Source organism: Styela clava, chromosome 1, assembly GCF_964204865.1.
Source record: "Styela clava chromosome 1, kaStyClav1.hap1.2, whole genome shotgun sequence".
Classification (NCBI taxonomy): domain Eukaryota; kingdom Metazoa; phylum Chordata; class Ascidiacea; order Stolidobranchia; family Styelidae; genus Styela; species Styela clava.
The window spans coordinates 13,548,653-13,566,679 of record NC_135250.1 but is presented as its reverse complement, the minus strand read 5'-3'; the positions used below and the strand labels follow the sequence as shown (position 1 = coordinate 13,566,679).

The 18,027-nt window shown below is 34.8% G+C and overlaps 2 protein-coding genes across 2 annotated transcripts; both read right to left on the bottom strand.

Annotated features, from left to right (window-relative positions):
* Positions 1–519: 519 nt before the first annotated feature.
* Positions 520–11,254, bottom strand: LOC120325491 (uncharacterized). The gene is made up of 8 exons (XM_039391600.2): positions 10,944–11,254; positions 8,802–10,641; positions 7,637–7,743; positions 6,836–6,877; positions 5,540–5,580; positions 5,205–5,333; positions 3,395–3,439; positions 520–2,907 (listed from the first exon to the last, which is right to left on the bottom strand). Exons 1-8 carry the CDS (start codon positions 11,020–11,022, stop codon positions 2,845–2,847), a joined length of 2,346 nt encoding a protein of 781 aa, XP_039247534.2. The 5' UTR covers positions 11,023–11,254; the 3' UTR covers positions 520–2,844.
* A 1,529-nt stretch (positions 11,255–12,783) lies between these two features.
* Positions 12,784–16,713, bottom strand: LOC120325492 (uncharacterized). Its single transcript, XM_039391605.2, has 7 exons — positions 16,512–16,713; positions 16,219–16,335; positions 15,912–16,055; positions 15,501–15,675; positions 15,024–15,222; positions 14,485–14,623; positions 12,784–14,398 (listed from the first exon to the last, which is right to left on the bottom strand). The coding sequence occupies exons 1-7, from the start codon at positions 16,639–16,641 to the stop codon at positions 12,981–12,983; spliced, it is 2,322 nt and encodes a 773-aa protein (XP_039247539.1). The 5' UTR covers positions 16,642–16,713; the 3' UTR covers positions 12,784–12,980.
* Between the last annotated feature and the right edge of the window lie 1,314 nt (positions 16,714–18,027).

Here is an 18,027-nt window from a genome sequence, read left to right as displayed (position 1 = left end):
GATCGCGTGCTGTCTGGTATCTTTGTTTGTTTATTATGAGCCGGAGAACGTTGCTCGCGCGTTCAAAATACTTCGTTTTCAACTAACAACAGATTCTTTGTTTATTTTTGGGCTTTGAAATACTCATACAAATAAAATTGACCTTGTTGCAAAATAAAAATTATACATAAAAAAAAAATATGATGACGTCACCGTAATTAAGAACACTCGGATCAAGCATGGATAATGTAAACTCAAACATTTTGAGTTCTGAAATTGGTTTTGTTCACATGCAGACCACTATGAAATACTATTGACCCCCCAAAATACATTTAATTTAGACATAATCCCAAATTATGACACAGATTAGCCATTCATGACCAGGCCGATTCTCTAGGGTTCAATCTCCAGTTCCTAAAGGCATAGGTTGTTAAACAAGTTCCTACTGACGTTTGCCTGATCTCTGCAAAATCACAACGGTATCATGCACATTTGGCTACCTTCTAAGTTTGCAAATAAGCATGAAAACAATATACAGAATTAGCTGGTTCCAGTGAATCGGATTCTGACAAAAAATTCAATGTATTTCATATCTAATTTACACTCCCAAGTCCCAACTATTTCATTTCAGACTCTAAACATGACAAATACTCGTTACTTTACTAGCCATGGCATTAGTATTTCAAGATATATATTGGGGTAAATTTAATACAATACTTGAAATTGCAGATCATTTTCCCAGTACATTTGAAAGAGTACAAACAGTCTACTACAAATTAAATTTAATACAATATGTTAAACCGCAGTTACAAATTTAAAATCGAACCATATTGGAAAAATCTCAGAGACTTTGGTCCGTGTGAAATAGTCATCAAATATGACGAATTGCAACATTTCGACAAATAATTGTCATGGATGAAATAGAATAACCCCATTTTTTTCGAAGCGAATAAGGATTATATGTCCTTCTGTAAACTCAATATTAAAAATTTAATGGTATTGAAAAATGCAAGTCTTTCAACACAAATATAACATTTTCACAAAAATTAGTGGGACAAGGTTGGTAAGCCTGTTTGATGATAAGACTTAATCAAGGCCCTACCCAGTCGCAAATATACATATTATAATTGCCTGAGAAAAATGGTCAATGGGGCCCATGACATTCCCACTAAGGTAGCTTTAGAAAAGAGAAAAGTAATGTCAGGAACAGGTAAATGATTAAAATCCAGATATAACTTACAGTTGGGGTACCACCAGGGCCAGACATGAGATAAGACAATTTCAGAAAATATCTATTCAATACTCTCAAGAATAAGAAATTAGTAAACACATCTATTAAAGCATGTAACATAAGGAAGCAAATACTTTATATGGCACTTGGTATTTGATATTATAACTAAGCAAATAACATTGTAAATAGTAACTACTGTTGTTCTTCAGGGCGTTGCAGGAGAAAAAAACAATCTCTCCTATTTTTTTAATGTGCCCTGCTTTAGATGAATGGTGACAAATATACATACATAGTTCTGCTATAACTGATTTCACAATGCTTTAACCAAAATATTCGAGAACTACGGTACATACATATAATTTACATTTTCATAGAAAAAAATATCACCAGAGTTCCTTTAAATTGTCAAAGAATTGATTTTTAACAGAAATATTTTCCAGTGCATCACTTAAACTGTAATTAGAAGTTGAATGGGTCTCAATGATCAGCAGTTGTCAATGCGCACACCGGTTCATCTGGAAGAAACCTGGTAGACACAACAGGATATTTACCAGTATATTTCACTTCAGTTCTCAGTCGAGAAATTGGCAATACCAATGAAAATTTCATTGCTTTGAAAAAATTTATACACAACATTGCAGAAGCCCAGAACTAGCTACAGCTGGGTTGTTTTCAAAATCATCAATATTGCAAGGGCGGAAAAAATACTAGGCAAAGAAAATTACAAAAATATGTGTTACAGAAAAAGTGCTACAGAAATAATAAAAAATTGAAGAAAATTCATTGGATTTCACAGTAAATTAATGATGACAAATGCTTCACTGAATTATGATTAACAATATTGAAGTACTCAATTCAAATCAGGTGTAATTAATGAGTTATATCTCAATAAAAAATTATTGAGGCTGCTATTAGGCAAAAAAAGAATAAGAATATTGCTGAAGTACATGTAAAAATCCATACCATCAAAACTGTGTAAATCACATAACAGTTCAATACTGAACTAAAGTTTGATCTTGGTTAAGAAACACTCAGAGAATTATGAATTTTGCCAGATAGCGAACATATTTATAACAAGGATTGAAACATGATCATGTTTTCAGAACCATAATAAATGGAATAGGTATAACGCAGACACAAAAAGAAGTGCAAATGTACCGTTGGAGCCCATTATTGTAATATGCATGGTCAAACATATATGAAAAATAAAAATAGCGACCTACATTTTCTAGAATATATAGCATATGAGTTTATATCGTATATGTATCGGCCGAGCAACTCTCAGGTAAAAGTAGAAAAACATCTATTTAGCAAGATATGCTAATTTTTGATGCTCAAGATCCATTTCAAAACACAAAGAACTGTGATACGAAGTAAACTCAATTAACTTGATAGGTTACAGTTACTTAACCATGGAGTTTGTCTTGTTTTCATTTATTTCTTGGTTTTAAAATCTCCATTCAGAGCTACTTTATCTATGCAATAGTAATAATAACTTTTGGAATATTTTGTCATATTATAGGAATATTTCTAGTTCTAAAATATTTATGTTTATATCAAACAGATCACGCTTTCTTTTCCAGCAAGTATGGATGGCAGCCCATACCAATAATTTTCCTAATAAAGGCTTGTCATCAAAATTCATCTTCAGAAGAGCCTTCCAACAAAGTAACAGCATCATTTGAATAACGATCATTCTGGTAAAAGATAACATAAATTTTCAAATTAGATTTTAGAAATATCTTTTGTAGCAATACTTTTTATTTCTACATGTAGAACATGAAAAATTCTGAATTGAAAAATCAATATATTAAATCGAGGTTTAAAGCTGACATGATCTAGTAGAAGAAATATGTAAAAAGTGTATTGAAAGTCAGAAATCATAGCAATAGAAAATATTTTTGATAGTATATTTTGTATATAATATTCTTTATCCAACTTAATTCTTAATGTCATTAGGAGGTCGACTAGCAAAATGAATAATATGTTTAGTGCTGTGTGTAGATTTATGGCCAGTATTATATTCATCAATTGCTACCTCACAGCCTATAAAATTTATAGTATAAATCATTTCCCAACCGCTGGTCCGCAGACTGGTGTCGGTCTTGCACTTTACTAGTAAGTATAGAAATAGTAAATATAGAATAGTAAATGCATTGCTCAAGAATTATTGAAGAAAATTACCTTTTTCCTATCTCTTAGTAAAAATTCTTTTTCTTGTCCAAATTCCTGCAATAGAAAGATCAGCAAGATATTTTATTATCTGATGGGAAATATGACAAAAAATATTTTTCTCAGTACATATTAAGACTAAAAGGTAAAAATTTTTTTTTAAATTTTCATGAGTTTGATTTATTGTTTTTATTTAAGCTTCAATGATTGGCCTCATATGTTCACAACACCGGGAAATACTCTCGAAGTAGGCCACAGCCCACAGATATAATACAGTGTCAAAAATGAGTTACCAATCTGGGAAAAAGAGTTTCAACTTCCAACAATACGGCAAATTGCCGATAATTTTCCAGCATGAAAGCGACACTCGGTAATAATTTTGTTCACTGGTAGGTGTGGGTTAAATTATGATGACTATTTTGGTATAGAAGCGCAAGCACCAGTTACACGAATGAACGAATAACAACTAAGTGTGTTGGTATTATTGAATATTTGATAAAAGTAAAATATCCTCAAATGTACACTTTCTGAAATCATGGATGGAAAGCCACAATAATGATAGCTTTCGATTATCAAATGTACTCACATGTTTTATTCCACAACTGTCATGAACATGGAACTATAATAATCCCAGCAGCATTGAAATAAATTACATAATTATAATTCGATAAAATATTTATGAAAAAAGGTTATAAATCTGTAGTCAGTAATATGTACACTGAGACGTGGAACCGATCTCTCATTCTGTTTGATGCAAATCGCCATATGTCACAATTGCAAAACCTAAATGCTGAATAATCTGGCGTATTAACTGGGCAAATGTTGGATTAACATTGGGAGTGAGATTGCAATGTGGTTTTCAGAGAGTTCTTGTAAGTGATAGTCAATGTTTGAGTAAAAATTGAAAAAAAATCTGGTAAAATTGTAACAGCATCATATGTCATATATGAATTACTTATAGCGCGTCACAACTAGACATAGTAGGATGTTGTGGAAGGACTTCAAGAAAAATTGGTGAAGTATTATTACAAAACAAACTATGGAAGCGGAGCTTTTCACAACTCATTGAGTTAGTTATTTGCATTTTCTCTTCCAATACTTATGCTGTAATTTTCACAATATCGCGAATAATTATTGTATCAGTTCATGTTTTCTGTCATACATTCGTCTCTCACGTTATAATTCTTTCATTTGTGAAGACTTTAGTGTCCATATAAGATGAAAGATTTACTAGCTGATATTTTAATTTTGCACTTGAATAGTTTCATCACTTCCTGACTTTATTTAATAAAGACTTGATATGTGAGGACCAAACTAGATTTGCCTTCCAAGAGATAATTCGTTGAACACTTTCTATTGAACCAGGATGTAAGAGGGTTTCATTGTCAAGTTAAATTACAGTTAAAAATTAACTATAAAAAATAGCTACTTATATGTATCACTATCCTTGATTTCGATTGTAGTACAAATGATTGATAATGCTGTTTTCTGCTATTGAATGGTAATTTTCATTCTAATTAAAGGGAAAGTGTCCATTTTTGCACAGAGATTTTGATTTTTCTTTGGTTAATGGGCCACGAAAAAAAAAGAAACAGTTTTCTATTTGCAAACGAAATTCGGCGAATTTATTAGGTCTGAGTGAATCAATATGACAAAAGCTGACTATAAGCGAGATATCTCTAGCTAATTCCAGAATTGTTTGATAACATTAGCTCATAACAGCTGCATCATACAATCATAACTAATTATGATATACAATTCAAGGACGCCATGTTTCAATGCAAAGTGCTCAGAGGGAAAATACCTAAACATATAAACTCACCCTCAACCTCCTCTGTCGCATTTTATACGCCCTTCTTCCACAGAGCTTGCAACAACAGAATATTGAGATGAACATTACAAAGATCACAGCAAGCATAATGAGAGAAACTTGAAATGCTCCATATTTGTTCTAGGCAAAGAGATACATTTGTGAAATATTGTCAAAAAACTAACACTCTTATTAGATAGAAGATGCCATTAGTTAGATCTAGATTATAATCTGATCAAAATAAAGAAAAACATATACACACCTAACAGACATATTAGATAAAAGATGCCATTGGTTAGACCTAGATTACAATCTGATAAGGATAAAAAAACATATACAAATATTACCACAACATCCTGAGCAGTTTTCTTTATTGTATCCAATATACCTAATATGAAAAGAATAAAATAGCAATAAAATCATTCTTATTCTCATCCACTGTTAATTAGGGAGTGTCCCACATACAAAAGTCTGTCCTCAAGGCAGAATGCTGACAGAAAACTTATGCGGTTCAGTACCCAGTGAATCAAGAGGTGCATATCTCGGTATCTGTAGTCTGTATCGCGTATTATCAACATGAGCAAAGCCCATCCACTAGAATTAAAGTAGTTTATGGATAAAAGATTGGATTTAAAGTTGAATGGTGGACGATTTGTTACGGGTATATTGCGAGGTTTCGATCTTTTTATGAATCTAGTCGTGTATGATGGAACAGAGCGTAGAAAAGATGGGATCACTGCACCTGTTGGAATGGCTGAATGGTGGTCGTGCGTGGAAATTCGATATTAATGTTGGAAGCATTGGAACGGATACAATGATTTTAAAGTGAACCAACCGAAAACGACAAAAGAACCTAATCCATGATTTGTGCATAGACTGCTATGGAACATTCAATCTATTTACCCAACTTGTTTTTTAGTAAAAAAGAATTTGTCACTGTGTTATTTTTGCAATATAATTGAAGTAGGCCCACAACATCACCATTTTTCGTCAGCGAGTGTTTTAATCGATATATCTGTATAGGAAAAGCACATACACGTCTCACATTTTAATTTGAATTTACAAGTTGTTGCCCGATGTTACATCGTGTTTTTGTTTTATTCTGTTTTTGGGGGACGGGCACGTACTTGTACGTATTTAACTTTTTTATTAAGTTATGCCCGTCCTCCAGGTCCCCTGTATTTTGTTTGTCCCTTTGTTGTTGTTTTGTTTGTATCAGAGTGACCGAATAAAATTGATTGATTTATTGATGAAAAAAATGCTGAACCTGGGTTTCCAAACATTACTGGGAAACAACTAGGATTTCCATATTTATCACGGGGGAGAGGAAAGCTGTCAGGGCGGCCCAATCATATGGTAAACCACGACCTCTTGCCTCGGGGTATGGGATTAGTTAGCTAGTTAATTTGTTTTCAGACTTATGGACTTGATGGTGGAGGAAGACGTAACCGTCCCATCGTAACGTGAACAACCTCGCAACGGAGTCCAGTAAACCTCTCGCACATAATTATCTCCCACAGGATGCAAACCTGCAATCTCGAAATTTGGGAGTTGGTGATATCAAGCAACATAATTAATAAGAAGTTTTATATGATCTCTATATATCATTAGTCTAAGGATCTTTCTAGTCATCTAACACTCACCTTTGTCTGTTTTCTCCTCCGTGCCATTCACAGTTGACATTTCTGAAAAAAAAAATGCAACCATAATGTTATACACGATACTGTATATTTTACTAACAAGCAGGATAAAATAGGAATTTCATATTTATCCCAGGAAAAAGGAAAGTCGAAGATTGCCTAATCATATGATGAGTCAGAGTTCTCATGTGATTCTCAGTTCTTATCATGAGTAACATTATCATGAGCACATTTTCTCAAATTTCTGAAAATCATGCTTCAGTACACACTGAAAATTTGCTATTTACCGGTAATAAAAAAAAATGTCTATGAGAAGGAGTCAGGTAAATCAAGATTTTTTCAAAATGATCAGAAAAGAAAAATGTAGTTTACTGGTGTACAAAGAATATGATTTGATGTTGTAACGCGAACTACGACCTTTAGTCCGACCTACCAGTCCATATCGAGTATAGGATTTCTTTTAAAAGCATGGACTCGATAGTGGAGGAAGCAGTAGCCGACCAGCGATTACGTGAACCACCATACTAACTCACACATAACTATCTCCCACAGGGTTTGAATCTGCAAACAGTGCAAACCCATGCATGATAATCAGAGGTGCGGTGACAAGCGTTCTTAACGCTTAGCATGATGCGCCACACTGCCGAGTGATCAATAAAAATTCAATTCATCACGACTCCAAGCATGATGTTTAGTTCTTTTTTGCTAATTATACACCAAAAGTGCCAATCAGTGGTGTGACTTTATTCTTTTATAATGATGCTACATTGGACAGCTCAAAAATAATTGATTGATGCAACATACCTGGTAGTGAAGTTGATACAACAGAAGCAGCTGTAGGTTCTTCTTTGTAAGTATCATCATCAATAGGCTCACCTTCTCTTCCAGTAAAATCTAAAGAGGGTCGCTTTCTGAAAAATATCAATAAAAATTTGCTTCAATATCAAATGGCACGTGCCATGGATTGTGACTTTGTAATGTGTTGAATAATCAGTGTTTGATTACCTGTGTTGAAAGTCCACCGGCCTATGATATCATGCTTAGACCAATCACACCACAAATCCCTAGCTTACATAAATCCTGTCTAGCTTGCTTATTTTCTCCATTTTTGTGCTGTTAATTATTAACTGGATTTGCCTGCTCAATATCTTAGATTGTATTACAAACAAGGGTCTTTTGAATTACCTAAAAATTACAACATGATATTGAGATTGGACTTTGGGTTTCTAATCAATAAAACAAAACGCAGCAAAGAGGCTCGAAAAATTCTTGCTTTGTAAATTATTATCATGCATATGTTTCCCAAATCCCAAGTATTAGAAAATCTGCATATTATACAAAGAAAATATGAGAACATTTTGACCGATTTTATTCTACTATTCCCAATCATGTCATAGAAAAATAGCTGTCAGCGGGATATGTGCACATCGGTTTTAAACATTAAATTACTTCTGATCATGCAAGGACCATTTCAGGATGATACATAATTTTAGTATTGAAGTCAGCACTCCTTTGAATAGCTACCTCTACTATTAATTGACAACAATATATTTTCCTGAGAGACCTAAATTCTTGAGTCATAAGTCATTGACATAAAACTGGAGTTTTAATTAACCTCAATAACACAATTGTCAACAATCAACATTTTATGCAAATACCTTCTTCCATATAAACTAAATACCTCATATATTATTGGCCTGATATAAAGCCTGATGAAAACCCAAACAACTAATTCATTTCAAAATATTCCTGATTAAGTTGAATAACAGTTGATTATTAAAACATGAGTCATACTATACTAAAACTACCATAATTTCATAATTTAGTATTAACCTCGTTGTGTTGACATCACACTGCTTAGATAGCTTTGAATTTCGCATCGTCACATAAGAAAGCAATCATAAAGCAAGGTTACTAATATGTGTTGTAATTTTAGATTGATAAAACGGGAATAAAAAAAAAAAATTACCTGTTGTGGGTTACAACTTCTGTGTTTTCAATAGTGGATTCTCCTGGCATCTCAATTTCAGGAACATTATTTATGCCAGAAGATGTTGTCTGGAGTGATGGTGTTGTTGCTTTGGTTGTAATTTCAAATGAATTGACAGGTTGTGTTGTTTCTTCAATTGAGATTTGCTCAGGTGTTGTAAAATGACTGGTTTGCTCTGTGGTATAAATTATATTTGTGGTAGTTGCTGATTCTGTAATTTCTTCCGCGATAGATGTGGTAGTTTCAAGTTTTGTTGTACTTGTTAATAAGGCATTTGAATCTTCAGTTGATAATGTTGGAGAATTCAAAGGACTCTCTGAAGAAATATTAGAATTTTCTTCAAGATCATTGGCAGTATACAACTCTGGAATGTTAGTTACATATTGTGGTTGTTTTGAATTAGGAAAGACTGTAGTCAAAGGGATATTCTGAACTTTTCCATCTCTGGTGGTCAATTGATAATAAAGTGGACTTGTCATACGACCTGTTGCTTGTTGTGTCATCAGCTGTCTGATCATGGTTGGCGAAAAAATTTCTTGGACCTCTGTGGGAACATTGACACCATCATCATAAGGTTGACTGGTACTTCTAATAGTTATAACCTTATCATTCTGCGAATTTTCATCCTCTTCAGTAACTGGAACAATGATTTCTTCATTAATAACAGTAGAACCAGTTGTTTCTGTAGACTCTATATCTAGACCATTGGGAGATGTTGATGGAATGATATTTTGCGGATCGGTATTGGAAGTTATCACATTATCATTGGGAGGCTGCACACCTTCTCCATCAACATTGGGAGGCTGTATACCATCTCCATCATTATTTCTATCATCATTCGGAGGCTGTACACTCTCTCCAGCATTATCTACATCATCATTGGGAGGTTGTACATTCTCTCCTGCATTATTTCCATCATTGGCAGGCTTACGCTCTCCATTATTATCTCCATCATCATTGAGAGGCTGTACATTCTCTCCAGTATTATCTCCATCATCATTGGGCGGCTGTATATTCTTTTCAGTATTATCTCCATCATCATTGAGAGGCTGTACATTCTCTCCAGTATTATCTCCATCATCATTGGGCGGCTGTATATTCTTTCCAGTATTATCTTCATCATCATTGGAAGGTTGTGCATTCTCTCCTGCATTATTTCCATCATTGGGAGGCTGCATACTCTCTTCATTATTATCTCCATCATCATTGAGAGGCTGTACATTCTCTCCAGTATTATCTCCATCATCATTGGGCAGCTGTGTATTCTCTCCAGTATTATCCCCATCATTATTAGGAGGCTGTATACTCGCTCCTGTATTATCTCCATTATCATTGGGAGGCTGTACACCCTTTCCAGCGTTATCTCCATTATCATTGGGAGGTTGTACACTCTCTCCAGCTTTATCTCCTTCATCATTGGGAGGTTGTACACTCTCTCCAGCGTTATCTCCATCATCATTGGGAGGTTGTACACTCTCTCCAGCGTTATCTCCATCATCATTGGGAGGCTGTACACTCTCTCCAGCGTTATCTCCATCATCATTGGGAGGTTGTACACTCTCTGCAGCGTTATCTCCATCATCATTGGGAGGCTGTACACCCTCTCCAGCATTATCTCCATCATCATTGGGAGGCTGTACACCCTCTCCAGTATTATCTCCATCATCATTGGGAGGCTGTACATTCTCTCCAGCATCAGATCTTGGAGAATCTAATGGTGCATCTTCATCATTGTCAATGTCTCCAATGGGATCCACAAGATCACCAACTGATAAATCATCATTTGAAGAGCCTATAACTTGTCTTCGAATTCGTAAATCTACAAGAAATTGATATAAAATTTGGTATGATAACATTCAACATTTCCAACAGTGTTTTGAGCATAAATTTGTGAAAATCCCAATTTTATTGTTTAAGTGTTTATTTACAATATTAAAAATTTACGCTTGACTTTGAATATTGCAGTATTGTGTCAGAGAGGATGGCTAACAAATCAATTCAGAACTATACAGATAACTAAACCAGCGGTGAAAGAAGACAAGGTATTCATCACTCATGTAGGTTCTTCTGTCTGACTCTGTTGAGCATGTAACTTATTATTCAGTTATTGTAGTAACTTACCTTTTAGCTCTATGCAAAATCCAGAGTGAAACAGAATAATTGCAGTGAATAGTAATGCATGTATTGTAGATCGAGACATGTCCACTCCGCTACGGTATATACAGATAAAAGTGTATAAGTCTATAAACCTTACTGCCTCAACCTGTTACAAGACAGAACAAAAGCTGACAAGGTACAAAATAATTTCCCTTTTTCCCAATTAAAATCCAGTGCCAATATAGAATTGATTTTATGTACTTATGATATCCAGATCCTACGTTATGTTCATCATAGATCCATTTGAAGTGAATATTGTCCAAAATATTATTATAATATTGATTATTTGGTTTATATTTGCATGATAAAAAATATTTTGAAAAGTTAAACAAAAATATAACTTATATAGTAGTAGCCCATATTAATGAAATCAAAAATTTTTTTGCCAAATATTTTACCAATCAGAATATTAAAATTGAACTATTGCGTAATATACGGTACATATTATAATAATACAGTAATATGTAACATTTTTTTTTAATTTTCCCCATTTTGGGTGAAAGTAGATAGATCATGTGTATTTTCGATTTTTCCAGTATATTATGATTTATCAATGATATATCACTACAATAATTACAGAATTCCTGGCTTCCCTGCTCCATTCACTTGTCTGCTTGTTACAGTGTTAATTATTTTGGACATCAATTTGACTTATAAAGCATTTAGTTGGGAATTTCAATGATTTTTCCCATTTTGCGTAAATTACTATTGTCAGCTCTTTTTCAGTTGTTGTTGGACCTGAATACCACGGTACTGCTGTACGAGCACCATATTCAACTATTTCTATGACTGTAAGTCCAGCCACTCCACTTCCAAATCTCGGTACCTTGGGACGAGGTGCGAGACAGACGCGTCGATGCGATCAGATGAACGAAGATAACAACTCCGTTGGCGGACTTGGAAACATGTGTCATGTATGGATATAAAAATTCGGAACAGTTTACAATTGAAATGGCGGGCAACGAAAGAACGGGATTCAAATAATGTGGATTACTTTGGCATTGTCATTCCAATTTTACATACCCAAGAAACTTAGGAAGAAACGGTGAGAAATTTTCTGTTTATATGAAACTACGTTGCACCTCGTGCGCTAGGCTAGAGCAGGGCTACTCAACTGGCGGACCGCGGTCCGAATCCGGACCTTCCGTCGATAGGTTTAAATATATATATGAAAAGAACTCTAACGCCATAATAAACAATCTTATATAGCTAATAATCATTAGTCTGTCGAGGAAGTGCGTGTTTAAATATAATTTCTGGAAAGTCCGGACCCAAATATTTTTGAAGTTTTGTATGCGGATCTTCGGTAAAAATAAGTGAGTAGCCCTGGGCTAGAGTACAACTCGTCGAATTTAGAATACATAACACACTATTTTGCAGTTCTATAACATAGTAGTATATATTTACGATATAACTCAATCAATTTATTAGTTTGCAGAAATCCGGCTATTGTCCATGTGCTCTTAGCTTAGGCGTGTAAACATTTATACTGTATATGGGAAACCGCCGTGTCTGCAGTTTGTTTATGCTACGCAAGTTATGTTTGTGTATTTCAACGTGTTTTGAACGTTATTATAGGTTTTTCCAACCTTTTGTGTATTCATTGTTTTTGTTTTATGTCTGTTTTACCTCAGCATATGTCTACATGTTGTTCCGGTCAGGAGGAGCAAGATTTATTATTTCCTATCCGAACATGCGAGTTTCCGCGAAAGTAAAGGGTTCAAAAAGTCTGTAGGGCAGATATAACAAACCCTTAAAATCTGTAACTGCCTTATGACCAATGGAAACAAGAACGTTATAAATATTTCAATACAGTGATTTGTATTACATCTTTCAAAAATACAAAACAGATATTTTACGAATACAAATGCAAAATAAGTATGAACATCAAATAGCATTCCATTTCCAGGAAAACCTAAATAGCGATGTTAACTGAAGAAATATATAATATATAATCATATAAGATGACGCTAGTAGACATGAATAAATAAATAATTGGACTTATCCGTTGTAACCCGCACAAAGAATATTTCCAGGATAATTCCTGCAATAGCACGTCATTTGGTTGCACTTTTCTGTAACCGGTTTGGGAAAGTTGAGGCAATATCCTCTAGCACCATTGTGATCACAACGAGGAGTTTTCTTCCTGGTGCACGTTTTGTAATCACACTCAGACCATTCACTCCACGTCATTTTTCCGCAGTAAGATCTACATCCAATTTCATTAACTGGATCTTCTTTAGGGCATCCGTAGTCGCCCCCATTTTCACAAAGTCTGAATCGTAACTTTTTACCTTCTCCACAAGTGACGCTGCATTCGCTCCATGGCGTCCAGTCTGAGAATACAGGGCATCTTCCTGAGTTACATACTGCTTCTGACTGTGAAGATCCCACACAACCAACACCTAAACACTTACGGGTGCGAGTCGTTTTACCCGCTCCGCAGGTCACGCTACAGGGCGCATACCCACTCCACTGTGACCATTTCGGACACCTCCTAGTATTGCATTCACGCGTTTCGTCAGCAACTCCACCACATTTTCCTCCTGAGCGACTAACGCAAAGTCTTGTACGTGACATCTGTCCTCCGCCACAGGTTGCGGTACAAGTAGTCCACTGGGTCCAGGTTGCATAATAATTTGCTATTCCAGACGTTTGTATGTTTTGAGTTTTCTTTGGAAGATAACATAAATTTTTTTCACAACATCCAGTAAAGCTTCCTTTGAGTGGAGGAAAGTTATACAGATTGACCTGTTGATATGGACAGTTTACGTTATCAATGCTTTTTATTATGGGTGACTCTGTAAAAGAGTTGCCGAGGAACCCCATGCCATTTAAACTTGCTGTTCCTGTAAGTGTGTTGCCAAGAAGAGAGTTCAGTGGATTCTGATTTAATCCAGTGTTTAAAATACCATTTCCTAGAATGTTTGGTGTTGGAGTAAGGGAATGCAATAGATGGCTGACTTGGAAATTTGACCCGGTGTTGATGGAATTCATCATTGAAAATCCACGATCTGAACCAGACATTTCTTGGTACTTTTTGATTTGTTCTTCAAAGTTGTCGGCTCTCATATTGGACTTTGCTATATCGACCCATGAAAGGTATTGGAGTTGTGGTGGAAGAGACTGCGTCAGGTTCCAAAGATTATAGTAGTACAACTGACTGGTTACAGAAGGATCGAGAGAACATCCCGAAGACAAACAATTGTGATAACTTCTGAGGAAGTTTTCAGGAGTCGAGCTGTCGAAATTCTGACATTTTGGCATCCCGAATATCTGAGTTGCTGACGCAAGTTTCCTGCCACTGATGTCTATATTTGTAGATTTCACAATGATTTCAGACAGTTGCATTGGATAGAAGCAACCATGTCCCGGTCTCCAGCACCCATTAATGAGATAACATTCTTTTTCTAGAATTCCTATAAAAAAAAAAAAAATTACAAAATATTTTAGTTTTCTTTCAAGCATTATGTAAAGTTTGCTTCTATAGTGAAATTTTATGCACCTGTCCATCCTGCCATTTTTGGTAGATATCCAAAGTATTCAATTACTTGATTCATGTCACACCCTTTCGGAGGAGAATATATTTCACTGTAGTGTTGAGTCATCATGCATTTTGTTAAAGCTGGATTCCATTTTCCAAACTAAATAAAAAAATGTATGTTGATTGAAAAGTCGCACTGAATAAGACGATTGGTTACATGCATTACGAAACGACACACTATTTTTTTCGTTTAATATAACTCATTTCGTTAAAGACTACCTAATTAATTCCGCGAATAAAATCATATTAGACATCTCGTGAAAAAAATAAGAAAATGATAAACCTGAAACACTTTTGCTGAATGTTAGACACTTCATATTATTTATGCCATTGTCCAATGGAAAGAGGGGGTCGGCCATGTTAACAAATCAAACAGCAGGCGATTCATTTTATCTACTTAAAAAAAACGGCCATGTCTTTTGACATTACGACATTTTCGAGAAAAATCGAGAAGTTTTGAGATATAAAACAATAAATTGAAGAGCGAAATGATATCTTACCCGCTGAATATGTTTCTGACATTTCTTCTGGAAAAAATGGTTCTTGATAGCGATGTGACAAACTGGAACTGTTGGTAACACGCGATGCCCAAAAGCTTTGCGAAGTGAATGCAATTCCCGGTCAAAATAACAACCAGGTTGCATCAGACATGCCTCCAAGTTATCTTCTAGTGAATAGTCGGCTAATGAGCAGTATTCTCTACAAAGAAGGATATTTTGAATTGAAAGTTTACAGAAATATCGTTTTTATTTTCAACAAATGATCGCCTGTTCATTTGACTTATACATTTAAAGAATTGGGTGTCTGGACGAACTGAACTTATACTAACTACCTCACGATCGATAAACCACATTGCAAAGGCAGTTTCCATTCCAAAAAAATATCTCTTCTAAGGCTATTTACAATTATTTGTTTACTTGTAAAGTCAGCCGGTATTTATACCGTCTCAACCCCTTAAATATAAGAATTTACATTACCTTTGGCAGTAGGGAATGTTTACCGGTGGAATCAAAATATCGTCAACATTTGTCACTGGTGGACAGTTAAATGGAAAAATTAAACAATTTGAAGGGGATTGTGATGGAATTGATCCAAATGGTAAAGCACCGTGAACGCCAAGTGGGAGAGGAGGTCCTGGAATTCCGGGAAATCCTGAAAAAAGTACATGAAGTTTCAATAAGTATAGTAAGCTATAAGGATAAAGTAAGTAAAATTAGCTATGTTATTCAGAAAACGATTGTTTTCGTAGTCGTTCCTTTCGAATAATATCCATAGAGGAACAAATATACTTTTGATATTGGCAATATGGACATTCCATCAAAACGCATTCGTAGTATAATTAATCAATTTTTATTTTTGCTTGTGGTGTTATATGAAGCTGTTCTCACCTCCCATATTGAGATTTCTTGCCGACAGCATGCTTTTGTGTGATTCATCATTGTCATCCGGTTTTTCCATATTTTTCTTGAATTTTTCAAATACTGCCTTTTCTTCCTCGCTTTTCTTTTCTTCCTCAAATGTAGCTGCTACCACTACGTTAAAAATAAAACACTATTGTAAACTATTGAAAGAAAATATGTATATATATAAAATTAAAATCAATCTAAGTTTCTACTCAATTCACACTAATAGGAAAATTTTGTCAATCGTCCTAGACCCGTATTAATGACAATCCGCATTCAAGAAAGTACTTACTCTCTTTTGGAACACATCGATTTTTGACAAAACAGCACTCTGGCGTATTTTTGCATTCTTTCCGTGCAGTAATCTCGCGACCATTGCAGGCGTCGTAACAGATAGCATTTGATGAAACTATAAAAATGTTTTCAAATATAAAATTATTATAAGTGTAATTTACCTATATGGTGTTATTATAAATTAGAGCTTTAGTTAGATGGCTTATTTAGATCAGTTAAACAATATTTTTCGATATTAAATGGAGGTAAACCACAAAACTAGTAAATATAATTAATATCAAATATACCAACCTTGTGGACACGTTGCCGTGCTGAGACGTGTTCTTGCGGCGCATTTTACGGGTTCTGACTTATTTTCTTCTCCAGTCACCAGTGCACAAAACAACATAAAGGTACAAAGCATGTGGACAAGATTTCCCATTTTGATTGAAAAGAGTTCGATATCGGTAACTATGTTACCTTATACAAACAATACAAACGTTGTAAACTGTTCTGATTGAAGGGAAGTCTTCGTTGCTTTTATATATACTTGCAAGGAATATGTCGTGGCCCCAGGCTAAATCCATGTTATTGAAATAGAAGGCTTTAAACTTTTCAATGGAACGTCGGATTGCGTGTCCGAACGTCATGAATTACAATTCGACGCCCCAATTAAACACGTCAATGTGACATATTTGTTATAACAACAATATAAGGCGTAATTAGAATCATTCGTCCAGTTATAATGCACTTCTCATAAATAAAAACAAGGAATGACCTGCCACACGTCGCAATGCACGCGTCACATAAATGCAAGAACGTGTAAGAATTCATTTCTAATTAATCAATCTGATGTTATATTATGTGAGTCAGGGCTGGATCGACCATAAAACAATATAAGCACGTGCTTAGGATACCAAGGGAAAGGGGTAAACACAGAAAATTTGCATAGAGGAATCTTCGATGGTGCCTAAGTGTTAAATGTACAAATTCGAGTTGGTCCGGTGACACAGACTTCAATATATATTTGGTTTCAATAAATCCGTACATATTTTTCGTTCACAATTATCATCTTATTAAACCCTCCATCTTATTAAAAAAAATCAGACAAATTATTCATAACTTGGCCCTCAATTAGTAGTGAATCGATGTCTTCTTGACCCTACAAAAGTTTTCCCTGTAATTCATTGGTCGGCAATATAGTCCGGCAGAATCGGGCCTCAACATTGTTTTAAGACATAAAGTTTTTTTTATTGTTTAGATATAATGTAGATGACATATATAATGATACTCAGGTGGGTGTGGAGTATATAATGTTGAGCAATTTTTTTTTTGAGTGGATTAAAAGTATTCGTACCAAGATGACGCACATCCTGAACCCTAACCTGGTAAACATACAATGTTCAGGTTGTGCGCCATCTTGGTACGAATACTTCTGGCCCGCCTTTTTGTTAAAAACAATTATTTCATAACTACATGGTTTAGTTTTGCATACATAGTAACATTGAATCTACTTACAATGTCAGAAATTCAATTTTAGTAGAATAAATGGTAGTTTATTTCACTAATACAAGCCAAGATCCATCGACAGCATCTAGCCACTTTCTATTGCGCTCTTCAAACTACATTTTCGTTGCCGCGTGCATTTCGTTTTCCTGGTTTAAGCTTAGGGACTTGGGAAATATTTTATTAGTTGCATTGGATTGGAATATTTGACCTCGTCTTTCACTCCGAACAAGGCCATGTAAAACCATCCACTGGTATCTAACGATGTGTAACGTGTTTTCTTTTGGAAGAACCGGAACCTTTCAGTGCTGCATTGACTTTG